Source organism: Aedes aegypti, chromosome 3 (genome assembly GCF_002204515.2).
Source record: "Aedes aegypti strain LVP_AGWG chromosome 3, AaegL5.0 Primary Assembly, whole genome shotgun sequence".
NCBI lineage: Eukaryota > Metazoa > Arthropoda > Insecta > Diptera > Culicidae > Aedes > Aedes aegypti.
Window position 1 is genome coordinate 55,506,748 of NC_035109.1, and position 26,572 is coordinate 55,533,319.

The 26,572-nt window shown below is 39.4% G+C and overlaps 3 protein-coding genes across 4 annotated transcripts in view; 2 read left to right on the top strand and 1 right to left on the bottom strand.

Moving 5' to 3' along the window:
* Positions 1–5,033: 5,033 nt before the first annotated feature.
* On the bottom strand, positions 5,034–7,653 carry LOC5579917 (vacuolar protein sorting-associated protein 45). The gene is made up of 3 exons (XM_001657822.2): positions 7,388–7,653; positions 7,095–7,293; positions 5,034–6,639 (listed from the first exon to the last, which is right to left on the bottom strand). Exons 1-3 carry the CDS (start codon positions 7,478–7,480, stop codon positions 5,207–5,209), a joined length of 1,725 nt encoding a protein of 574 aa, XP_001657872.2. The 5' UTR covers positions 7,481–7,653; the 3' UTR covers positions 5,034–5,206.
* An 8,184-nt stretch (positions 7,654–15,837) lies between these two features.
* LOC5579893 (probable nucleoporin Nup58) lies at positions 15,838–17,764 on the top strand. The gene is made up of 2 exons (XM_001657821.2): positions 15,838–16,965; positions 17,124–17,764. The coding sequence occupies exons 1-2, from the start codon at positions 15,991–15,993 to the stop codon at positions 17,700–17,702; spliced, it is 1,554 nt and encodes a 517-aa protein (XP_001657871.2). The 5' UTR covers positions 15,838–15,990; the 3' UTR covers positions 17,703–17,764.
* A 5,067-nt stretch (positions 17,765–22,831) lies between these two features.
* Positions 22,832–26,572, top strand: part of LOC5579891 (putative elongator complex protein 1) — a 35,294-nt gene continuing 31,553 nt past the window's right edge. The window contains exons 1-3 of one of the 2 annotated variants that reach the window (XM_021851984.1): positions 22,832–23,102; positions 23,165–23,235; positions 23,322–23,392. The gene's annotated coding sequence lies outside the window, so the exon portion shown is untranslated. Of the gene's footprint in view, positions 23,236–23,321; positions 23,393–26,572 lie in introns of both variants that reach the window. The other variant, XM_021851986.1, reaches the window with a different exon arrangement.

A 26,572-nucleotide genomic window follows, 5' to 3' on the forward strand; every position in this document is an offset into this window, starting at 1 on the left:
TATCGGAAGCCATATTGAATTTCTGATAGTGAAATGAGAAAATTTACCTCACGTGGTTCTTCACAATGATGAGCAATGGGTTTCATAAGCGTTCTTATGACATTGACAATTGATTGTTATGAAAAAATTACACTTGTCTTATGTCGCGTTCATTAGTGTGATCTTATGAAAATCATGCGAGATTTTTGCCTCAGTGTCCATATCTCGATGTGTTTCTGTTGATCGTTTGTTCTCAATTTTCTCTCCGTATGTCGATATGACCAATATCGAAGGTTACTAGACCATAGTTTTGTAATTCAAAACAAATTAGGAGAGCAAAATGACGTCTGTTTGTGTATTACTTTCTTGGCAACGGAGTGTTTTTCAGTATTCATCAAAAATTTGTTCTTTGTCTCGATCTCTCCCTATCTCGATGGTCCCTTCGAGATGTGGAAAGGCGACTGTAGTACAGAGAAAAAAACGTAAACAAAAATAACTACGTCACTAATTTACACGGCTTCTTATGGGAACTCGCTCGCTTGTAGTAGTGAAACATTTTGCACCGTACACGGATGTCACGCACACTAAATGTCTTCTTCCTCACCTCGGTATATATTCCCATTGATTTACGCCCAATGCTAAAAATACTTCTTTTGGCCAACCGCGAACTAGGTGGCGGTAGTGAGCAAACGTCAAACTCGAACAAAAGCGATGCGAGCACAACGAGTGGACCGTCGGCCAACTATCAAATATTAAAATTGGGTGCTTTTCTGTAGTGCGATGAAAATAATTTGAGTGTTATGTCTGTTTGTCTGTGGTGATGGATAATTTCAAGCGTAATCCGAACTTTCCGATTCGCGACGCGATTCTGAAGGCCAAGTGCTCCGCTTGGTTCGTTTAACAAACAATGAAACGAGCTGAGCTTCGTGTATTCAAGGTCCGGAAGGCACCGAACCGGCGTGATCAACAAAACACGGCGGTCAAATCTCGCGTAAGGAAGCTGTGGTTATGGATGACGAAACCTACATTAGGGCAGACGTAAAGCAGATGCCGGGGCTGGAGTTCTACATTGCCAAATCACAGTTTGATGTTCCGGAAGGCATAAGGAAGAAAAAATGGATCAATTCGTCAAAAAATACTTGCTCTGACAGGCCAATGCGGTAAACTGAGTAAACCGTACATTACAACAAGTACCATCAACATCGAAATTTAACATCGAAAGGTGTTTAAAACGAGCTGGAATTGAAGAAAGCATGGATGAGAGTGACCAAAAAGGTTGGCTCCATTATCATACAAAATGTAATGAGGGGTCTCAAGGGAAAAGTGCTTTCAGCGAAGAGAAGGACATTGAATAAAGTAATTATGCCGAAACATAATCCATTAGTTCATTGCCTGAAAGTTTCAAGAAAATCCGACCTAAAACAAATTTTTGGCAAACCCTTTTGTCTGGTGCATTTTTTTTGGGTACAGCTGCCGTGAATCGCAAGTCAGTCCCATCTGCATTTTTGTCAAAATTGAGTTGAGTTCAGTTTTCGACATATCTTCCAATGCTCTTTCAGCTGCACCATGCTGTCCTTTCAAGGAATCTCTAAAAGTGCTCCTCCTTAGATTCCTTTAGAAATTCCTCAAAGGATTTCTTCAGAAATCGTCCAATCGCTTTTTGTAGAACTTTTCCAGATGTTTCTTGAGAAGTTCCACAAAAATTTCTCGAAGAGATTCTGAATTTTTGTTCAGGAATTTGTCTAGATATGCTGTCATGATTTCTTCCAAAACTGTTTCCAGAATAAAAGTAATAAACCATAGAAGAAGAATGTCGCTGGCGTCGCAGTAGGAACATCTTTTGCTGGCGGAGATAGGCGGGGCTATAAATGTCATCGTGAAAATGTATGCAGTTTGACACTTATGCACCCAACATGTTTCTGAGCGAGAACAAAGGGAACACCAGCGACATTATTCTTCTATGGTTTATTATTTCTATTGTTTCCAGTGAATCCTATAGGCAAATTTAATGCGCCACCATCATAGAGGTCGCTAGGGAACTAGGAGAGAAATGTTGAAAATGTTTGTTTACGTCCAAGATTCAATTTTTCGATCCAAAAATTAGCTCATAATCAATTAATTATTAAACTATTTTCTATTGGCATAATCATTTTGACCCTTTATTCTTGAGATACGCGTGATTTCACAACAAATTTAACTACAAACAAAGAATCCGGAAGTTTATAACCTATGTTGCCAATGATTAATTTTCTATTTTTATCCCACTAATCTTATATGAGCACTGACCGGATCTGTACATTTTCGAAGGGAAAAAAGTTTATCGTGTTTTTCAACGGTCTCTGATCGTCTACAACATAACTTTTCCGAGAAAAAGTGTAATATGTGTGCTCCTTCCTATGCTGCACACGGTGCGTTCTCAACCCAACCTCTTTTATGACGGTTCTCCTACTAGCCACCAGATGTCGAAGTGATCGTTCAGCTTTGAAAATATTAGCCTATAGGGATTGCTGCAGTGATTTCTTTATGTATTTCTACCACTTTTTTTACAAATAAGTTCCTCCGACAATTCTTTAAAGATATTCTAGCGATTTTTGTAGGATTTTATCAAGTGGTTCATCCTTGACTAACTGGTCAGTGTTTAGTCAGACTGAGCCGGGTGCTTTTTAATTACTTCAGTAAAACGTACTCCAAGCATTAGGAATAATAACATATTTGCATTATTTGCCGTAATATTGGAACTAATCCAGATATTGGAATATCTTTATCAACATTACACCGGAAAATCCGAATTGATGAAGTCCTTTGCAAGACCAGAATATCTAGTTCGGTCTGTCTGAGCATTGACCAATTTATTCAGTGATTTTTCTGAAAATACTTCTGAGATTCATTCAAGATTTTTCCTGAAATTCCTCCCATGTCTCTTTCAAAAGTTTTGCCAGGTAATCTTACAAGGATTTTTTAGGGATGTTTTCAGTCATTCCTCCAAGGATTATCATATAAATTTCTTCAATAATTCCCCAAGCACTTTACGGAATATTAGACCAGGAATTCTAAAATTTCTTCCAGAGATTCGTTCAGGAATTCTTTCGGATATATAGTCCAGAATTCCTCCAACAATTCATCAGGCAATTAATTCAGAAAATTCTAGAAGGATTCTTAAAAAAGTATTTTTCACGGAATTCTTCTGACAATTTTTTCGAAGTTCTCTCAGAAGGTTCGACAAATCATGTAGCATTCTAGGACTTCTGGAGCTACCTCTAGAGAACCTATGGAGAAATCTTAGAAGGAACACCTGAAGAAATAATACTACTAAAGAATATTATTGAAAAATCTGCGAGAATTCTTGGGAGAATCACTGCGGAAGGTTTTGAAGAAAATCTTGGAAAATCTTATAGCAATTATTCGACATTTTTCTCTCTGGATTTTGTCTTTTAAAAAATCTAAGAGAAATCTATGGACAAATTGATGATAGGTTTTTTTAAGGAATCTGTTCTATAAATTATAACTTTTATTTTATAACGAACGTGTGGGCGAAATTTCTGTTGGACTTAGAGAAAAACTTCTGGAGAAATCAATCAATAGCTTACAAACAATTTATTGAAGGAATTCAAGAGAAATTATTGTTAGGATATTTTCAGAAGAATTCCTAAAAAATGTTTGGAAGAGTTGTTTTAGTGGCACGGGAAGTGGGACAGGACATGTACTACACACTAAAACAGGTGGGTAGGATGTCCTACCAACGATTCAACAAAAACAAAAAACAAACGAGAAGGCATGAAAAATAGATTAAATTATTTATCATCTCTTCAATATACATACAACTTCCTACTTATTCGTATGAAGGATGGAAGACACGCTACAGTTTTTCATGGTTCACTCTAATTCCTAGCCAATTTCTGAAAAAGGATTTGATCAAATTCCTACTAATGTTTTCATTAGAATATTTACAGCAGATTGACGATTTCTTGAAAGATTTTTTTGCAGAATTCTTGCAGAAATTCCAGCGATATTTGATGGGAGTTTCTGCGCGATGAAACATTTTTTATACATCATTAGTTTCTTCTGAAAACTTTCGTGATTAGCCGGGTTACTTTGGCAACACAAATTTACAGAATTTTTAATGTTCATCCTTGTTATCTAAAAATTGCAAAGGCAAGCAGTTTCGTCTATTTTCGTCAAATTTGTTCAATAAAATTTATTCAAAAAGGATATACATATGAAGCATACTCACATTTTAAAAGACGATCCAATGAATGATCCTCAAGACAGGACTGCTAGTAGGTTTCTTTTTAGATACTTGGTCTCTATTTTAATGCAAGTCTCTATTTTTAATGAAAGGTCTTTAAAGTATTTTCTTTAACCAAAATTGTCGCTCAAGTATCTTTTTTCCTTATTCTGCTTGCACTGAATCCTGATGCAAGATTGAACAGACTCTAAAGAAACTTTCAGACACTATAACGGGATCAACAGACTCTTCGTCCCACATTCCCCGAAAAAGGAATTATCATAATGATGTCATATAGAATACTTTCAGGGTCTCCTGGAGGGATCTCTCCAGAAATTATTCTGTAGATTCATCTATCAATTCTCTCAGAAATTCTTTCAGCGATTTTTCAAAGGATTCTTAGAAGAATTTGCTTTAGGAAATCCTTAAGAACTCCGAAACTGCTACCTTCAGTAGTTTCCACAGGGATTACTTTGTTTTTTTTTTCCAAAACTATCCTGGAGTCTCCTTCAGATATGTTTTCACTAATTTTTCAGTTACCCTAGGAGATCATCCAAAGATTTCTACATAATTGAACGGGTTGCTTCCACACATATGTACATGTGTATGCTTTTGAGCTTGAACAGATTACTAAGCTGTGGATTTGGTTCAACAGTGGCAGTTTATCCTATTTTAAGATTTGTTGAATTTGATTGTTTTTTTTTTTTGAATTAGTTGTTCGATTTTGATTTAAATGGTCTACCTGTTCAATGAACAGGCTGATCAGCTCCACTCTCGAGATCAAAAATGCAGTCATCATTCGACCAGCGCATCAAATCAACACATTTCGTTATTGATGCAACTACATAAAGCATAATATATTACGTTCTCTTACACAGCGATACCCTATTTATACAGAGACAATAATTTACTCAGAAAGTTAGAACAATCAATGCTGGAATACATTTCGTACGACGTTAGATACAGACAATGATAACTTACCGACTATTCGTCCAAAAGCACTCAAGCCTCTCCGGTCGGCGCATGATGGAACTGCTGCAGGGAGCGGGAATGTTTGAACGGTATCCCGGCGGTAGCCGCCAGTATCTCATCGATGAAGCTGTCCCCATTATGGATGGTTGTCCCACCCAGAATGATCTTGAAGCCGTCCTGGTTGAACCGATGGACAGCCAGTGCCTCTTCGTAGGTCGTTCCTCCGACCACAAACACCACAATCTCCTGCGGTGGCCTCCGGAAGGGCAACTCATTGCCCATGATGGGGAAGGCCGCGTCCAAGGGGCGACCTCGCGTCACATCATCCAGCACCTCTTTTAGCACACAGTTATGCTGCGTGTAGACGTTTTCGACCCCTTTGAGACCCTTGATCAGGTTTCGAGTTAACTTTACGGCATCGGTGATCTTGACCGTGTTGAAGAGTTCCTGCCGAGCGCTGGTGCTGATGTATTCCAGCATCCGCGGAACGATGTGAGCCCGACCGCCACGGTCCTTCAACAGCTTCAGCAAACCAGATGTTCCACAATTGGCGTGCCGCTCGTAACGCATCGCGTAAAGCATGATCAAGCGAAGTGCGTTCTGAAGATTGATTTTGTCGTCTGCAATGAGCTTCTTAACCCGTTGCAGTTGAGTCGAATGATCGGCGCGGCAAGCTATCTCCTGCTCAAGCTCGGAAACTTCAAACAGCTGCTGCTTGCTGACCTGCAGCGACAGCTCACTGATAAGCACCAAATGTTTGGACACCGTCCCGGACATCTTCTTGAACTGCGGATACGTTTCCACAAAATTCTTCATATCATTGATGCTCTCAATCTTCTTCTGATCGTGAACCTTCTTCTGGAACTCATCCATCAGCCCCTTGATGGTGGTGGCAATCTCACCAAAGTTTGAATATAGATTAGCGGCGAAGAATTCGTCCTGTTCAGACGACAGAACGATTTCTTTCAAGTCCTTTGGAACACCTTGAACATCAGAAAGATCCACCCGCTGTTTGTTAATGGTCAACAGTTCGTGGACCATCGCCTGATAGGTCCATTGGTTGAGCAGTGGGGTGATCGGATCGTCCCTCCGATCCAGAATCAACAGCAATGGCGGCGGAGCTCCATCCTCCGGGGGACGGAAACTGAACAAGGCCGTTTCCTTGTTGATCGTTTCGTGGATCTTTTTGGCTAGGGTTTGCGCCGCACTGGAGCTTGATTTGTACCGGATGGCGGGCCGCAATTTGAACGACAGTAGCACGCTGATCACTCCCTGTACAGAGCGGTCCAGAGCATCTAGGTTCCATGCAAGCGACTGCAGGCAGGTTGGAATGTTTAGCGAGAAGAGGTTCGGATTTACCGGCAGGTAGTCGGCGTAGGTCTCTTTCACTTCGCGAACCGATTCGCTTTCGTCGCTCTCGGCGAGAGCTTTGATGTCGGTGCGAGGAATGATGTTACTGAAATCTGTGAAACAAATTTTAATTACTTTCTGTTATCTACTTCACGATGCTCCTCTCCAGACCGTTATTTTCATTTTAATTTTGCAGCGTTTGGTGGGGCAATAAGAACGCAAGTCAATCCAAATTTGAAGATAGGAGGGGTATTGGCTGAATAGTCTATGCTGACCACGCAAACGCCATGGGAGACGGAAATAGGATTGGCTTGGGTAATGCTACTAATGCTGAAAATGGATATAAAATGGATTCAATTTGATTTCCAGTTTGGGTTTCCCAAGAGTCCGCCAATGATTTTTTATTTGATTACCTGTGTTGGACGATTATTTTCCTTCTCTCTTCGCATTATAACTTAATTTCTTAAATTTGATCAACTGTAAGCACAGATCTTTCCATTTTTTTTCTGATAACGGTCTGAGGAGCACCGCGTACTCGTAATATGTACATAGATTGGATGGTACTCACGGACATAGTACGAGCCATATTTCGGGCTCTTCAGTTCACTTTGCAGCCGCAGGACGTTATCCCGTGTCGGTCGGATGAAAACGATACACTTTAGGTATTTGAGCCGCTCGTTGGAACGCCCAGAATCGATCCTCTCGAACAGGAACACTTCTTTCTGGAGCATCTCCGACTGCGAGAAGGCCATCGAGACGATGCTGGTCTGAAAATAATGAGTGATAACAATAATTTATTCTCTTTTGCTCTTCCATATGGTAAGAAACGGTCGATTGACTTTTCTGCTCCGGGGCACTTACGGTTTCTCGATCCATCATCAGCATCTTCATTCCGGGGCCAGCGTCCGCTACCATCTTCTCCAGGTACAACTGGACCGCTCTGATTACGTTCATTTTACCGCCGGCGTTGGCCACAACCGGAATTGCTTGCAAAGCTATCTAATTAAATGCGAAAGATTAAATTTTCCAGTACAGAAAAACACTTTTTCTTCCGATTTTGGGTTCGACTTTTTCCACTCGTCTGCAAGACGACGATGACGAACAGCGGTGTTTTGATTTTGATGACAAAGAAAGTCTACACACAACTTAGGGGAAATCGGGGTGACCTGCACCTGCTGCACCTGCAGGATTTCATTGCCAATTCAAACTCTTTCTGAAGGGCTTGTAGGCCGCGCACACGGAGTTCACATATACACTCAGGCAAATGGACTATCGATAAACATAGGAACCCCTTATGAAAATTCGCCACAAGAAATCGGATTGAAATTCATAAATTTGCCTAATGAAACCAGAATTAAAAAAAAAAAAAAAAAAAAAAAAAAAAAAAAAAAAAAAAAAAAAAAAAAAAAAAAAAAATGTTTGCGCGGCAACCCGGAATCGAACCAAGAACCTTGCGATCGATAGGCCCGAGCGTATACCACACGCCTATCGACGCCTTGACGTAGAGTGATGCTGAAACGATACATAAAGCGTTCGTATTGCAATAATCGTTCCACCTTTCATAAGGCAAAATGGAAATTCGATACTCCAGTTCGCTGCGTGTAACACACGCTTTTGTGATCAGAAACGCTTCAATAATTATTATGTATCCGGTAGAAATTAAGACCAACATTTATTTATAATTATTGTTTTCTCGGGCCCCGTGTGTCGCAGCTAATATGTGAATAGTGCGCTGTGTTCATAAAAGTCATAAGAATGCAGCGCCACACTAAAAAACTGATTTCAAAATCGCGCGAGTTGAGGCGCGTCGCGAGTCTCACTGGCGCGATCCGGTTTGGTGGTGGTGCGACAATATTCTTCATATAAGTTTTCGGCTGTAAAGCTACGCTACCCGGATAAAAACGTACCATTCAGTGAATGGAATAAACCATTAATGTACAATATAACGTATTGGATACAATACAGCGTATTGTAATTGAATGTCGAAGCAACATTATTCTTGTTTGAACATACAATCCAAAAATAATATAATATGTTGTAACAGAACACTGTATTGTTTTCTATTGGTTTTATACCTTACAATTCTGGTCAAATTCCTATTTTCGCGTAAAACAACTGTTGCTTTTTTCTGTGTAGCTTGGCTGAAAGAAGTAAACAAAACAAGTTCAGAAAGCAAGAAATGTTGGGTGAAAAAAATTCAAAAAGTAAAAATAAGTAGTTTTGTAGAAGTCACTTGATATTAGCTGTGGCGACGAATGCAACTATGATAAATATCTTTACTTCTGTAAGAATTTAAATTATGTTGACACGAATATCCGGTAAGTTGGGGAACAATCCATACAAAATACAAATACTATACTTTTCACCACTAATTGGGTCCTAAAATTTTTAATGAAGTCTTGTTTTTATTTAACAACACGGAAGATCATGTTACTGCAACTACTTTAGCAATTTTCCCCGCTAAAATAACGGTTATATCATGTTTAAACTTTAATAGGGTCCTAAAGCCTTGTGCCAATTTTAGTACCAAACCATTATAAAATTGAGTAAACATGTGTTTTTGGCCTAAACTTAAGCGTTTGGCACTAAAATTGGGACAGGGCTTTAGGGCCCTATTGAAATACAGTTCGTTGAATTGTTTTTGTATTGTACAACAATACACAAATTGCTAACTTAACCACCCATACATTATATTGCAAAAAATTCATATACCATACAAAGAACTGTTCAAAACAATATATTGTACTGTAATTGTATTGTCATTTTGCAATATACTGTATTGTATTCCAATATATTGAATAGTACTGTTACAATACGTTATATTGTTTTTGTATTGTATTTTTTATCCGGGTAGAAACGCGCACAGTCATCAACCATCATCATCGCGAAAACTGATGACGATGATTGAAAAGATAAACTTAACTCCCAGGTCTCCTGTCATTTGACCAGCTTCATAACATGGTTCATTCTCTTAAACCCAAAATCTCTCGGTATTCTCTATTTTCCCCGCACAAATGTTGTCAAAAATAGAGACAGCTGCACCTACCTAATAGGGATAGTTTGGTCTAGTAATCCTTTATAAGAGAGATTTGCGGAAGCTGACATTTCTGTCAAAGTGTGAGCCAATCTAGCAGCAAGAGCTGTCAAAGTGTGAGCCAAACGAACATGCGTTACGTTTGTTTTGAACTTTTCTTGAAGAGTAATGTAATCCGTTTGAAATTATTTCGATAAAAGTAATTTTGCATGAAGCAAACATATTAAATATTTTTCTTATTTAAATTTTTGTCAATGCGATTATTAGTTGTTGATTTTTTCGGCTGTTTATTAGTTTGGATATGTAGCTCAAAGATCTATAACGAAACAAAATAAACTTTTTAGCAATGAGAAAGTCATGTCCGTGTTACAATATTTTTCGACGCCGAGCAAAATCAGCACTGCTGGTCTGTTGCCAAATCATTCCATTTTACTTCCGCTTATCTCTCTATAAAGGATCACTAGTTTGGTCCTATAAGCCAAATTTGGGTAAATGCATTATTCTCAAGCTTGGGTCAAATTAATTAAATTTTGCATTGAATCAAACCAAATTTAAGTATTTTTTTCTTATGGCTTCAAAGGCAAAATACCTACACGAACAAAACGAAGTACTCAAATTTGAGTTCATTTGACCCAACTCGGCACGTTCGTGCATTACCCCAAATTTTAGTAAGTGGCCTAGTACTCAAATTTGAGTAGCTGCATTAAATCATATCAATTGGTAGTTTTTACCCAATGCTACCTCGAGTGAAAAAACATATGTAATATATATACCCACAGTTTTGTAAATAATGAAAGAGAACAGAATTCAACCATATATTTTATTTTATTTCTTGATATCATCATCACATTTTAATTTACTCATCACAATTAAATCAATCACATTCACTGTAATCAGTTGCAGTTGTCGGTTCCGGCAATCGTTCACCGAGAACGCCTACGAACATCAGACCAATGCAAACAGGATCGGAGGAAAACACTAATCATAATCAGGAAACATTTGCTGATGGTGGTTGAGTGGCTGGAACGGCAGCAACAACAGTCGGAACGGCCTTCTCGTTTTTCCATCATTCATGGTGGGTGGCAGGAACGGCAAACAATACTTTGAACATGTAGTAGCTATCGAGAACAGCGCAGTAGTTTTTTAGTCAGGAACAGGCACTTCTTATAAATTCCAGCTATCTTGCGCAAAAATCAATCGTGGAACCAGGAAAATCAAACTCCTGAAAGAGAAAGGGATAATTTTTTTTTTGTCGCCGCACCGAACTCTTTGGTGGAGTTTACCTTTAATTAATTCGTTACATTTCCTGCCAAGCTTCCGGAATTCAGTATGACACGACCTCAGAAACAATTATTTCACCATTTTAAGGATATTTTTTAAAGAAACACTATTTGTTTACTGTTTGACGATGACGGTTCCAGAATGATCAGCGTTGACATTTCAAAATGGCTGGCTTACTGTTTCATCCAAAATTGAGTTTAAACTACTCAACGGCAAGAACGCAGTCTCAATGCCACACGTTGAGTTATTTCTACTCAACTTATTGTTTTTAAAGCGTAGAAAATTAATGATCAATTTAAATATGCTTGTTTGATATATCGTTTAGAATAAAATTTTGGGAAAGGGCCTGTTCACAAATTTCATAACGCTGAAGGGGGTGGGTGGGTGTCTTCGAAATGTACAGCTCATAAAAAAATTGTAGAATATTCATACAAAAAGCGTTATGAGGGGGTGGGTGGGTGTGAAAAATGGCCATTTTTGGCGTTATGACATTTGTGAATGAACCCAAATTTTTAAATACGTTGAATACCTGCAGTAATATGCATGAACAAAGTAATCTAGGTTTTTTCATTATTTTTATTAACTAAAACTCAAACAATTAAATTTTATGGTTAGGAAGCGCAATCAATTGAATAAGTTTTTTTTTTTTACTCAAATTTGGGTTTTCATTAAACTACTCAAAGATTGAGTTTAATGTACGTATTTGGCAGAATGAAAATCACTCAATTATCCAGTTCGACTGTCTTTACCCAATTCTTTTTTTATGGTATTCAGTTGGAGCTGCCTGACAGCTTAACTTGTCAAGGCTGAACCCTCGGTCTGGCATTTGCCAAGTTTCCCTCTACCAGGACCAATACTCAGACGGACTAGGCTATGGTGCCCACATGAACACTGTTTTTTTATTAATATTGTGACGTGGTAGTTTTTTAAAATATCCATATTCCCTTGCTTCTGAGAAAAGGAAGCATTGTACAAATCAGCAGCTCCATCCGAATTTTTTGAAATAGTAGTTTAGTAGTGTCATTACTAATACTGTCTAGTCGAAATGGTTTTGAATAATTTGTCATTTAAGCCTGGTATCCACATCCTAAGTAGAGCGGTCAAGTACAATTTGTTGCTAATTACCAAAGTAATTTTGACAGCTGATCCAGAATGAGCGAAGTGTCACTTTTACTAGCGGAATAATTGAGCGGCACATTTTTCTGTACGGAATAGAGACAGCTCCATTTGATTTGTACGGCAGGCGTTGCCAATGTTACGAAATCAGCTCTACTTGTCAACTGGGTACAGCTCAAGTAATTTGGACAGCTGTATTTCTTGGCCATTACTTGTCCTATCCTTTTGCACAGTACTTACGAAGTGGATACTACCCATTAAGTGCTATTCTGATTACTCCTGTCTTTTACGTAAGATTAGAGTCTTAAAGGGCCCAGATAGCCGTAGCGGTAAACGCGCAGCTATTCAGCATGACCATGCTGAGGGTCGTGGGTTCGAACCCGCTGGTCGAGGATCTTTTCGTAAAGGAAATTTTCTCGATTCCCAGGGCATAGAGTATCTTCGTACCTGCCACACGATTATACACATGCAAAAATGGTCAATCGGCAAAGAAAGCTCTCAGTTAATAACTGTGGAAGTGCTCATAAGAACACTAATCTGAGAAGCAGGCTTTGTCCCAGTTGGGACGTAATGCCAGAAAGAAGAAGAAGTAGAGTCTTAAATGTCTATTGTCGTCAAGTCCTAACAAAGTTAGGCTGTTTAGTAATAGTTCTAGTTAATTTCAGGTCTTTACATTCATATATCCTTAAAGAAAAAAGTCACTTTCCTTGTCTGTTCAACAATTTCTCGAAACTAGCAAGTGTACCCTAATGATCGATCTCAGCGTCTTACTTTCCATAGTGATTTTATAGTGAATATTTAAGAGTAAAGTTACCTTAGGCTTCTATTACAGTCTCCTACAAGATTCACTTTTCGGTGGCAAATGCAATGCTTCAGAACGCCTACCCGCATAAACTGGAACCATATCAGTACATTTACCCGAACTATCCACAACCACTCACAACAATATCTAAACAGTACCGTATAACACCCAAAGCAACAATAAACTAACAATACCGGGATCTGTTTTTACAATCTGGGAAACAGTAAATGGACAAATAACAATGTGGGGATTAGGCGGTTAAGTTATGTAACCATATAAAAATGGCGATTTTCTCGAACAAATTTTTTCGGAGACTGTTTGTCAAACTGTGCATATATTGTACATTTTTTGACAAATCAATTGTAAGGCAAACAGTTTACAAACTATTCAACCATAACATTCTAATGAAAAGGAATAATGTATGTATAATTATTCGTTTATGGTGATGTGTGGTATTTAAACCAAATACTGGACTGTTATGATACATTTATACCATTAGAGGAATTGCGATAAAATATTGTAGAGGATACAATGAAACAAGTAATTGTGTAGAAACAAACAAATTTAAAAAATCTGTTCATTTTATTCAACAAATATTCATGATGTTCGAGGATGTATTAAGTAACTGATTAAGAGCACAACACGACCATGAAAATCGATTCCAACTGGTTCCCCGAACCAGTAGTTCCTCTGTGCGGTAGCTTCATGCCGTTCAGGCACAATATAAAACAGTTCCTGTAAGGATTTATCCTGCTGCTGGAGATCTAATGATACGCTCTGGTTGCGGAGACTGGAACGTGTCGCGTATCGGCTTGGAGGAGGTTGCCACGGAGGTGTTGTCGGTTCACATCTGCCTTTTGCTCAGCGCCAGCATTGCGAATCCTTTGGGGGGGGTAGAAGAAATTTAGTCCCGTTGTAGGCCGATTTGAAACGGTTACTTACCAGCTGCAGTTCTGGATCCGGTACCAGATAATAAAATAGATTTTGTAGCACAAAACAAGCAAAAATCGGAGTCTATATACATATAAACGCTGGCAGAAACCGGAGATGAAAATTTTGTGGCACCGCAAGGATATTTGGTTTTTGTTTTTGGCACACAGGCATAGGAACACGCTAAAAAAAACACCACGCAGGTGTAGTTTTAAATTTCGAAAAAAAGTTTTTTTTTTTCTACTCACCTTTACTGGAAAACTTAAACAACACAATTTTGTTGTTTATTACACATGTATTTCCTTGGGATGTGCAAAAAAAAGAATTGTTCATGTTTTGTGCACTTGCGTGGTAGTCACTTAAAGTTATTTGGATAAATTAAATATTTCATTACTGTCCGACTTTAACACTACTAATTGTTTTTTTGTGAGCGTGTATAATAAAGGCTGCTCGCACAAACCAATCGTTTGCTGTAATGTATTAATTTGGTAATATATGGTAGAAGCGCAAATCATTCGGCAAATGGTGGCCTTATAGCTCCACTGTTTCTTATGAGTCTCAACCCCAATATAATTTTACAGTTTCCAGCCATTTTGAAATGATGTTACTATTTCATATGGATTACTCAAACCATTTTTAATAATCTAATGCTTTAAATTTAATATTGTCCAACATGAAAGCTACTGTTTGTGAAACATTAACCTTTACAGCTATAAGAAAACTATTGTTTGCAATGTATGGCAAACTGTGTTTTTCTATGCGGGTACTTTCTCCTTGTAAATTTTGCGAAAATGAAGCTGGAATCAGATTATTTATACCGTTGTTACAAAAGAGGTATTTCTTATTATGGCAATGTAAAAACCATATTAAAATAAGATTGTCACCACTTATTTCTACTCAGTGAATCTACTAGTCATTTTCCTCAGAGTAATAAGGCCCAAACGCAATGATAGCGGAACGGCAACGGAATGCGGAACCGGTTCGCCAGCATGAATCACACCATCTCGACTGAGCTGACAACGAATGAAATCGAACCAACACTGAGTCGCTAAGCTTGTTGTAGTTCATGCTGGCGAACCGGTTCCGCTTTCCGTTGCCGTTCCGCTATCATTGCGTTTGGGCCTATATTCCCTACGTCGAATATGATAACGATGTGTCTAGCTAGCTAATAGTAAGAGTGGCTACGGATCATTCAGTTTAGCAAAAGGCAAACTGATCGTCACCAATAGTATTAATGTCCACTTCGAATAGATTAATTATTTGAAATGGGCATCAATTGGGTCCTAAAATTTTTGATAAAATCTTGTTTTTATTTAATAACACGAAAGAGCATGTTACTGCAACTATTTTAGCAATTTTTCCCACTCAAATTACGGATATATGTTTAAACTTTAATTTGAAAATTGAGTCCAAAAATGAACCTTGACATGTTTGACGTTCGCTTAGTCGACAAAAACACCACAGGGGTTTTAGTTTTAGCACTGGGGTTGTTCCTATCTAACATTTCGGAAGGGACACGGAAAACAAAATACACCCAAATTTTGAGTTTTAGCCAAGGGGTGTGACAAAATCTAAAAATACATAAAAACCAACGGAAAACATTAGAAAGTTGAGTAAACATGTGTTTTTGACCTAAACTTTAGCGTTTGGAACTAAAATTGGGACAGGGCTTTAGGACCCTATTCTATCAATGACGCAGAATGTCCGTTTGATCACATCCGAGATATTATTGCGTCTATGCCTTATGAATTATGACGCGGATTTAAGCAAAATATGCCAAAATGTGATACCACTACTACAGGTTACGCCTTTTAGCTTCCATCTAATGGGCTAATGGATTATGCCCTCCCATCGCGCCAAGGTCGCATAAACAAGGAGAGGGAATTATCCAGTTCGACTGTCTTTACCCAATTTTGAGTATAAAAAAACTTATTTTTGAGTATTTCGTTTTCTCCGTGTAACGGAGGATTTGAAAATTTAGCCAGATTTGGGTTATTGGGCTCAACTACGGTTTTGCGTTGAAACAACTCAGATTCGAGTAGATCTGCGTTGCATTGCACCCAAATGATAAAATCAAAAATTTTTTGAGACACCCTAGTCGGCTTCTGGCCAAGACCAACTGTTTCTGAAGGGTTTATTGAATCTCTCAGCGGCTGAGTCTCAGCCCAGCTGTCAAACTCGTAAATTCCAAAACGCGGACGCCCGTTTCTTTTGCCGCTACGTTCTGTAAATTTCCAAGTGATTCGTTTGTGTTTTGTGGCAAACAGATTCCTGGCAAGTTAAATCGAACCGACGTTTGCCATGTCCGGTTTTAGTTTCGGAACGCCGACGACGAGCGCTCCGGCATTCTCGTTCGCAACGCCTGCCGCCTCCACAACAGCAGTTCCCACCGCTGCTTCCGCGGCTCCGGCTGTAACAGGATTCGCATTTGGTGCCACTCCAACGGCGTCGATCACTGCACTGCCAACAACCGCAGCACCGGCATTTGGTGCATTGGCCACCAAACCAGCCACCTCGGTCACTCCTTTAGCGGCTACTGCAGTTGCCGCGGCAGCTCCCGCTTTCAGCTTCGGTGGAGGAACTTCGACAACGCCAGCCACGACGACCACCACTTCAACGGGATTTGCCCTTCCGGGAGCTTCTGCAGCAGCAACGGCACCCGCTTTGGGAACGGGATTGTCCTTTGGAGCTACAGCTGCAACAGCGAGTACTTCAGCAGCCCCAACACTTTCCTTAGGAGGGGGATTTGGAGCGGCATTCGGAGCACCCAAGGCCGCTACGGCTACAACCGTAACGACGACAGTGGCCACGACCAGCACCGGAGGATTGGGTAAACCGGTCGGTCTAGGCGGAGTTGACATCAACGCAACGGCTCCGAAATCCGTGGAAGGGAAGCCGGACAGCACCAAGGCGAAGGAGTTCCAAGTTCCCCAGGAAATCGTCAACACCGTAGAGCAGCTCAAAGAATACATCAAAAAGCAGAAGTCCTTCAGCTCGGACATTGCCCGGACCTCGTCCCGTAAGCTGTACAATGTTTCGTCGGAAATTAGTCGCCTCAATTGGAGCTTGATCGACATTTCCAATAGCGTCACAAACAATCAATCGGCCATAAAACTGCTCCGCGCGGAAACGGCCAACATTATCCAGCAGGCTGACATGGCCCAGAGGACACACGACACGCCCGCCGGATTGCAGTTCGAGAACACGATGCCGCTGCAGTACTTTATCGAGCTGATTCAGAAGTATGAAAGCGATTTGCTGAACCTCAAACAACAGGTGAGAAAGCGATTTCCGGTTGCAGGGTTGGTAGCACGTTTTAATAGTCTATATTTTAATGGAAGGTATCTAAAATCACTATCTTAATCCAGCCGAATAGGATAGCAATTTCAAAAAGTTTGGAAACCACTGCTCTATCAAACTTCTTACACTTTCAGGTCGAACTAACAGAAAAGCACATGCAATCGCTGACGGTTCCTCAGCACTTCACCGCCACGGACCTTAAACGGGGTCTGCAGCAAATCCACGAGAGTTTCATCGCCCTGGCCGGTCGGTTGCACGAAACCCATCAGAAGGTGGAAACCCAAAAGGAACGCTACATGAATCTGCGGCGTTATCTTCTGCGCGACAACACCGACGTTTTCGACGGTCAATCATCCGGGCAGTCCACGAATCAGGTTCGCTTTACCAGTGCAGTTTCCACCGGACCGACGCCATTCTCGCCACTCATGGGTCCCGTCAATCCGGGACTGGTACCCAAACCGACACAGGAATCGACTCTGTGGCCACGCAGTACCGGTTTCGGGTCGGCGTCCGGGTCGATGATGGGTATGGCTGGTCCCAGCGGAATGTCAGGCACGGGATTCGGATCGGCTCTGGGCGGTGGAGTCGATAGTAGTGGTCTAGGGAAGACGACCTTTGGTGACGGAAGTGGTGCGGCGACGACTTCCACATTCGGAGCGGGAGGATTCAATCTACAAACCCCGCCACTGGGGAGCAAGCGGAATAAACACTAAAACCAGTAAGTGAGTGTGCGTGTTTAGTTAGATTTCGGAAATATAAGCGACTAATGAATGTTTGGGAATTCTTGTTGGATTTGTTCCGAAATTCATCGAAAATGATGCTTTGTCATTGTAGAAATTTTTACTACCCTTTCAATATAGTGCTATTTAAGCATTTCTACAGTTATTAATCGAAGGATATTCTTTAACGTAGGTACTCTACATCAAGCTTATTTTGTTAGTAGGGAGCCGGATCCTATTATAGGCACTTTTAATTCACTTTAGGTTTTTTTTTTTAATATACTGAGCCCGTATTTGGTATTTGGCCACAATGTGCGTCGTCGGGCCTTCCTTAGCCGAGTGGTTAAAGTCCGCGGCTACAAAGCAAAGCTTGGAAGTGGCTGGGTTCAATTCCTGGTCGGTTCAGGATCTTTTCGTAAAGGAAATATCCTTGACTTCTCTGGGCATAAAATATCATCGTATACCTGCCACACGATACACGAATGCGAAGATGGCAACTTTGACAAAGTTAATAATTCAGTTAATAACTATGGAAGTGCTTATAAGAACACTAAGCTGAGAAGCAGACTCTGTCCCCTTCTTCTGTCGGGTGTGAGACCACTGCGTCCATTTTTTAGAACTATTGTCATATAACCTATTGCTTTTACAAAGACCCTCAGTGGCGAGAACGCCACCGGAATACTTTGAGCGGTGACTGAACTTTTAGCCATCTGCCATTGATGGGCAGAAGTCCTAAGTTGCCGCATTGTGAATCCCCCAATCTGGTACGATCAGCCTGATAAAGCCGACCACTTCCCTGGGGGATGCGTTCCAAATATCGTCCGGCTCCAAAAAGGGCTTGCCAAATATTTTGGACCTTCGTTGTATATGTGCATTGCAGGAGCAGAGAAAGTGTTGAGAGGTTTCGCACGTTTTACTACAGAAGCGGCAATTTGGGTTTTGGATGGTTCCGATCTTTTGTAATGCACTGAGAAAAATCTACACGTCAAGGTCGTGTGTTTTACTTATAGATTTGCGCAATGAGGAAAACCACATGATTTGAGTGTGGTAGCCATATGGATTTCATCATTGATTTCACGGTATAATAACATGTGTATCAACATTAGGTTGCCATATGAAACAAACATGAATTTCCAAATATTAAATCATGAAAACCAACTGATTTGCTTATTGAATTCGAAATGTAGTAGCTTTAGATAGTCATGTGTGATAGAACATAAATGTCAAGGGACTGAAAGAAGAAATTTGGTTTACCTATAGAAAAAGTTTTGCTCCCCAAAATATGGATCCGAGGCTCCTCTGCTTATCGCAAGCTCTCTTGATTTTTTTTTTTCAAACCCGTGAGCCAGCAACAAGCGGGGCGCCGCAAATCCATGATTTGGGAAGCCAGGGATAAGTATATTCCATTTTTTTCGAAACTGAAAGCCAGGAAAATCTGTTAGTGGAATCCGATTTTTCTACTAAACTATACATTATAATCATTGTTTTCTTATAGAAAGGTAGAACTCTCGTATATCGGTCAACTTCACTAATAAAAGAAAAATCGAATTCACAAATTTTCATCTAACACTTTCAGCTTCAAAATTTGCTTCTTCTCTTTGGAAGCATGATGATGACTGTCGTTTGACACGAGGTCCAACCGCAATTCAGTTCACTATGCATCCTATGGGTTGATCACAAACAATTTAGAAGCTTTGAACATGGAAATCGATAGCCTAGCTCATGGATTTCATCATAACAATCTCATTGCGCAAATCAATGAATCGACCAACTTGAACATGATGATTATGACACAAGATAACCATAAGCAAAACACACTGAATCCGTGTTGGAGTGATGATCTATGCGTCCATAGGTTGACACATACGAATCTGAAGAGAAAGCTTCGGGAACTTATGTGGAAACAATATGGAATTTGAACAAATTCCTTCAATTAAGCAAAGGGGCTGTTGATAAACTGCTCGCGATCGTACATTCTGCTGTTAATTATTAATAGGACATACTGTAGATCTTTATTTTTAAAGGAAACCAACATCTAATAAAGCTCTTTTGGAATTATATCATACATGATTCCCGATGCCATTATGTCCGGGGTATTATAGTGCTATTATTATTCAAAAAATAACAAAAATGTGTCCAATGCATAAGATTTGCCATGTTTTTTGAAAAAAGAAGGAATATGATAAATTGATTTCATAACCCATATCCATCCATCTCATGTTAACTACCACACGCGGGAAGAGCGAGTGCGATTTATTTAGTGTTGAAACTGTTTGCCTATCGTAAGGAGTCCGCGTGGTCTGTAGGGATTTGAATTCTAAACTTGTAACCAACTCAGTTATTGGGTCACCAAGTGGCTCGGTAGCTTAGTTGATAAAGCGCTCGTCTAGCATACATGAGTCCTGGGTTCAAATCCCAGCCGAGTACGTGGATTTTTTTCATAATTTCACCCATAATTTGTCCATCTTTACCACGCGTAATGAGTTAATTAATTCAATAACCATGCGGATTGGATTACCGAACAGCTCAATATAAGCGTCAATTTATATTAGAGTGTTACTGCCTCTCTGTAGTAGTCATGTCGTCACTTGAGTGAGAACGACACGTTGATAGCCTTCCCACATCTTTACTGTTCCACAATACAGTTGTTGTGGAAGCGATGTAGGTACGGTAGGCAAACAGTTTCAACACTAAATAAATCGCACTCGCTCTTCTCGCATGAGATGGATGGATATGGGTTATGAAAGGGGTCCGCGTGGTCTGTAGGGATTTGAATTCTTAACTTGTAACCAACTCAGTTATTGGGTCACCAAGTGGCTCGGTAGCTTAGTTGGTAAAGCGCTCGTCTAGCATACAAGAGTCCTGGGTTCAAATCCCAGCCGAGCACGTGGATTTTTTCATAATTTCACCCATAATTTGTCCATCTTTACCACGCGTAATGAGTTAATTAATTTAAGGAACATGATATTTTCTGACGCACATTATGGTCCCGGATATGACTGTACCATTGTAGTATCTTCCTTTTCAAATTATGCCAAATGACTATTATGCCAAACGGCATTATGCCAAATGGCATTATGCCAAACGGGGTAGACCCGTGTCCAGTTATTAGACCGGTGCACAGTGGTTTAAAACCCAAAAAAAAACACGATCATCAGCTTTTTCAGTATCAAATAGTGAAAATATTGCCATACTATATTCGGCAAAGTTACTGCATATGTTAAGCAGCAACTTTTGACATTCACAAATTTTTGATGAATTTACTCATAAGTGATAAAAAAATTTTATTTTCTCTTTTTTTCGTTAAAAGCAATTGGTGTCTTCGACAAAGCTGTTGGAATTGTTAAATGATTTGTAATTTGAACTTTATTATAAACGATAACCTGTTAGTTGAACTTTACATCGGGTCAAGAAACGTACAGATATTACATTGAGAAACATTGGAAGGCAATATAAATGAAGAAAAGTTGTCGAAGACACTTTAACTTTATTTATTGAAATAAAGGATTTATAGCGATTTCCATATAAAAACCACTTTAAAAGTACAAATACTCACTTAATTTTTTTCGCAGCGATTTTCATGGCTTACAATGTTCTAGGACTATGTACAGTGCTGTTCTGAATAATAGCAGCGCATGTCGATTTTCATACAAAATGCACAACTTTGACATGCTGTAGTTTTGTTCCCTTTCAAGCAATCGAGCTGAAATTTTCTCCACAGAACTACAAATATGATCAATTTTGTAACTACAAAATTTCAGTTTTTTCTGAGTCCCTGCCGAAAAGTGAGACACTAGGTGAAATTTTTCGAAAAAATAGCAGTTTTTCATTTTAAAATTTTTCTTCTACAAATATTTTAAACATTTTTGGTTTAGATGTAGGTTTGATAAGTAGGAGGAGATTGTTCCAATGGTAAGTTATATACAATTTAAAACTATAATGTCAAGCCGAAATTCAAATTTTTAAAACTGCTATTTTTTCGAACAATTTCACCTAGTATCTCACTTTCCGGCCGGGGCTTTGAAAATTTTGAAATTTTGTGTTTACAAAATTGGGCATATTTGTAGTTCTGTGGAGAAAATTTCAACTCGATTGCTTGAAAGGGAACAAAACTACAGCATGTCAAAGTTGAGCATTTTGTATGAAAATCGACATGCGCTGCTATTATTCAGAACAGCACTGTATATATTTTCAAAATACAACACTTGCTGAACATACCAAGACAATATCTTCATATTTTCTATGAGTTTTATTGTGGAAAATTTACGTTTTTACACTAAAATATCTCGAAAAGTTGCAAACAAAATTACATGCATTAGAAAGACCAACATATCTACTATGTTTTCCAGGTGGACTCATTCGTGTCTTTGCCACGTTTCTGCCAGTTGAAAACTTTAATATTTTTACTTTATAAGTATTGATTATGCGTGTGAACACTATTTATAACTATTTATAACTACGCATAATTGAGAAAAACATCAATCCACCAAATTGCCCTCAGCTTCGACCCATCGAACGTTACTGGGCAATCGTGAAGAGGGTCTTCAAGAAGACTAGTAAAGCAGCTGGGAACATGCAGGAATTCAAAAAAAATTGGGCTCAAGCGTCCAAAAAATGTGATGCAACTCTTGTCCGGAACTTGATGAAGAGTGTTTGATCAAAAGTTCGAAAGTTCGTAAAAGAATAGTTTTAATTTCATCCGGTCTTCTTTATGTTCAAGTTAAATCTTGTACAATACAGGATCAGTTTTTTGTTTGAACAAAATATCAATTTTTTACATGATTTGAAAGAAAATATGTGGATAGCTTATTTTCGATACACTCCTTAGCATAAACTTCAGCCTGAAAAACTGTAGGCAACTGTCCGAGAGGAACAGAGATTTTAGTTCTTGGTCCGTGCACTCCAGATCCAGAACGATTGTTCATTTTCGATCGATCAGTGTAGAATTTGATTGAGCCTGGAGGATACTCGGTCCACCTTCTTGCCACTCTTGGCGAGAAGAAATGAACACCGTATATGGTATGTCATAATTCACAACCATTTTCATCCAGTCACTGCATTTTTCTACAATTGGATTTATAGAAAATTCGTTTACTATGCTTAGGTGACCGTGTTGAGTACACCCTGATGTACCTGCGCGCCTCTCTATCCAATCTAGCCTCTTTAATTATTACATACACCAATCTACGCTGGTAGCGTATGATACCTTCTTACCTAAAGAGGGATATAGAACGTCATCATTCAACGGTATTGGGGACAAAGAAAACGTTGTTACCGTGAAAACCACAACATCATTCTAGTGCTACATTAATTTCCCTAATTTCATTACTTATTAACTATTATGTACATTTAAACCAATTTGAAATTGTGCTATTTAACTATAATTCACTTAAGGTAATAGTGTTTCTATGAACTACGTGGAAGTTATTGCTAAATTAATGAAATCTTATCTACAGTGTCGCCTTAAGCCTACAAAGTGCATTACCATAACCCTAAATCTATTCACATTGAGAACCTACATGCAAAGGTAAATTTAAACACTTAAAATACTATTGAAATACTTAAACTAGGACTGAATATTACTACTTATAATGAATAATGTTTGGTTAACAGGCTAGAAGATCGAAGCTCAAAGCTCGCATGATCACTGAAACATTATCCAATAGCGCACAACGGGACTAAACGTAAGTCACAATGGACAAACATATATTGCAAAAATACTAAATGGACATTTATTAATTAAGGTAAAAACATGTAAACTAACATGAACATGCATGACATCCATTACAGGAATTTAATAATAGCCACATTTAAACGTAAATCCTACGTGTCCGGTCGTTTGTGGTATTATTACCTTGGAAATAAACCCTGTGCAGTTTTACGTTGGGCAAATTCCCAACAGACCGGTTAAATCACCTGGCAGAAGGTTTATTGATCGTTTTAGCCTCAGAGCGCTTTTCTCAGCATCCAGCTTTTTGAATTGATCTAGCCGGGGCAGATTAAGCATTACATCTAGGGCGAATGAGGGGGCGCCAAACTGCACCAGTAATGGCGACGCACGCAGCGCGTTGGATTTTGTTCAGCTTGGCTCTAGCCGTAACCCTGCTTGTTTTTGGCCACCAAACAAGGGAAGCGTAGGCTATTCTAGGCCGAACGATGGTTTTATATATCCACATGATCATATTACGTTTTGGCCCCACTTCTTTCCACAGGTCTTTGAGCAGACCCACAGAGAATTGATACCTTTATTTACCATGTTTTGAAGATGTGTGTTCCAATTGAGTTTAGCATCAAGCGAAATGCCAAGGTATTTGACTTCATTTGAGTAAACCAGAAGTGCTCTTTTTCCAAGCTATTAAGAAGATCATCGACCACCACTAGAGACCACAGCAAAGCTGAAAGTACCCCTCCTTGAGGACACCCCTTTGTGGCCATGACAGTGGCGCACGATCCGCTCAACTCGGATGAGATTCGGCGATTTGCTAGCATAGCATGTACCCAGGTAGCAATGCATGGGTCAAATCTTCTCATATGCATTGCTGACACTATAGACGAATACACACTTAAATTATTTTACGGATTGTAATTGTAATTGCTCAATCCACACCCTGGCAGACAATTATCCGCCCATCTAGACACGGGCTGGGTGAGGACCTACCAAGCCTCCCCCGTTAACATGTCCTATACCGTTTAGCACACCGGGATCTTCCACAAGCAGGCGCCGGAATTAAAGCGGTCCCACAAGCTTCAGATACATTAAATAGATTTAGTCCCTCTGGCACTAAACCGAATGGCGCCCTCCGCTTCACCACTAGTACTGCTTCCCCACACGCCAAGCACAATATCGAAAGTAGTGCGTTGTATAGCAAATACAGTACACCACCTCCGACACTATGCCAAATGTACAGGAAAAACAGCACCAGTAAGAAAGCGGAAGGCGCACCACTCGGTTCAGTGCCAGAAGGACTATAAGTATAACGAAGAAGAAACGAAAAGATAGTAGAGTTGGTTCGGTTATTTGATTGCTGAAACGAAAAAAAAAACAGAAAAAACAGAAACAAAGTGTTAACATTAAAACGGGGTTTTATAATTGATAAATGTATCGATAGTTTCTCATCTGTTACGTTTCCTTATCGTAGCGCTGTCGATTTTTCCATCTCCAGGGTGTTCGTCTCCGCTCGAGCAATGAGGACCATGATGAAATGAGAATATAAAAATGTGAGCATTAGTGTTGATCTAGTAATAGATTAATTTAAACTGCTTTTCATGTGCTAAGTAACTTGTAAACTCCTACTCAATTATGTTTTGTTGGCCTACACGTTTTATTTAGATACAATTTTTATTTAGAAAACTATTTGGATCCGAGATTTTAGGTGCAGATTGAGCATGTTTGATAAAACAAGCATCCTGTTTTCAGTTGAAGAATGTTCAAGAAGTTGATGATTCTGTTATTTATACTGGCTACATACAAGAATTCACTATTGATGTAATATATGGATATTGAAAGTTCCAACGCGCGATTATAATACTTCAGTTTTCGTGCTGTTGTATTGGTGTAAGTAGTGGGAAACCAATCAGTTTGGTGATTCTAACGGTAACAAATAGCAAGACGAAAGGAAAGTTGATAATCTATCATCATTATGATTTCAGTCCTAATTTCATGATCCGTTTAATAAATTCCGCGTATGATTCGGCAATTTTAACAATTTATACATGTGTATTCGAATAAAACAGACTACGGGCATTTATTACCTGTTGCAAGGTTCCTAAGTGATCAGATATTTATCATTTTCTACAGCCTAATTTAATAATACCTACATTGGGTTGTAACAAAAATTTGATCTTGGGATGTTGATTTGCCTCCTAATCATAGTTTCGACAATAGTCACATGCTTACTATCCCTTATGGCAGTGTTGTTGATTCTATTGTCTATCGCTCATCAGTTTCGCGCCACCCGGCAGGGACTTGGTCCTATGTACCCAATACTCTGCTGTGTCTTAACTTCACGCAATACATTCTGTAGATGTGTGATACAGTTTGCGGAATATTATGATTTATCACTTCGTTCAGATGGAAAATTCTGTTATGGTACCATATTCACATATCAGATAACTCCCACCTGGAACGATGTAATACATCGGAGACATGTAGATTCAGATGTATGTAGACGATCTATGCCTAGTTCGGCTCTGATCGACAGGCAATCAGTGTATTCAGTTTTTCAACTAGCTTGAAGCGATGAACGTATCAAGACAAGCTCTCCACTATATCTGCTAGCAATCACCGGTCGTCGATAGACATTTCGGTTCTTTTCTGCTAAAGAAAGACCCGATTGTATGCCAAAGACTATGGCTCATGCTTTTCAATACAGCTGGAAAAACAAGAACTACACCCAGCACCAAATAGTACGTAACTATGAGGCGGACCGGAAGGTTTGATAAGCAATCCCCACCACACTTAAATTATTTTACGGATTCCTGTAAAATCTCAACAGCTGAACAGTTCGGTGAAACAAATTAACGGAGTACGGTAAAATTTTACAGTATTCCGTTAAAAATCACCGGAATCCGTAAAATTTCGACGGAATTACGGTGTTTTATTTCACCGAACTGTTCAGCTGTTGAGATTACGGTGAAATTCACCGTAAGAGCTTAGTGTGTAGGAAGCGTTATCACCAGACTCTGTCCCAGAGAGGACGTAATTCCAAGAAAAAAAAGTGCGTCGTTATTGCAAAGGTATAGACAATTCGGTGGAGAAAAACCCCACATGACAAAGTGAATCATGTGAATGCCCAAGTGCTCCAGGATCGCCAGATCAGCTGCACTTACACAAGGAACCAACCAGATGACTGATGAGGACTAAC

Bases quoted from the DNA above. Each gene is read 5' to 3' on its own strand.
- LOC5579917 (XM_001657822.2), bottom strand. From the start codon at position 7,480: ATGAACGTAATCAGAGCGGTCCAGTTGTACCTGGAGAAGATGGTAGCG. The intron at 7,294-7,387 runs GTAAGTGCCCCG...CATTATTTTCAG, and splicing joins TGATGATGGATCGAGAAACC to ACCAGCATCGTCTCGATGGC. The intron at 6,640-7,094 runs GTGAGTACCATC...TTTGTTTCACAG, and splicing joins ATATGGCTCGTACTATGTCC to ATTTCAGTAACATCATTCCT.
- LOC5579893 (XM_001657821.2), top strand. From the start codon at position 15,991: ATGTCCGGTTTTAGTTTCGGAACGCCGACGACGAGCGCTCCGGCATTC. The intron at 16,966-17,123 runs GTGAGAAAGCGA...TTACACTTTCAG, and splicing joins TGCTGAACCTCAAACAACAG to GTCGAACTAACAGAAAAGCA.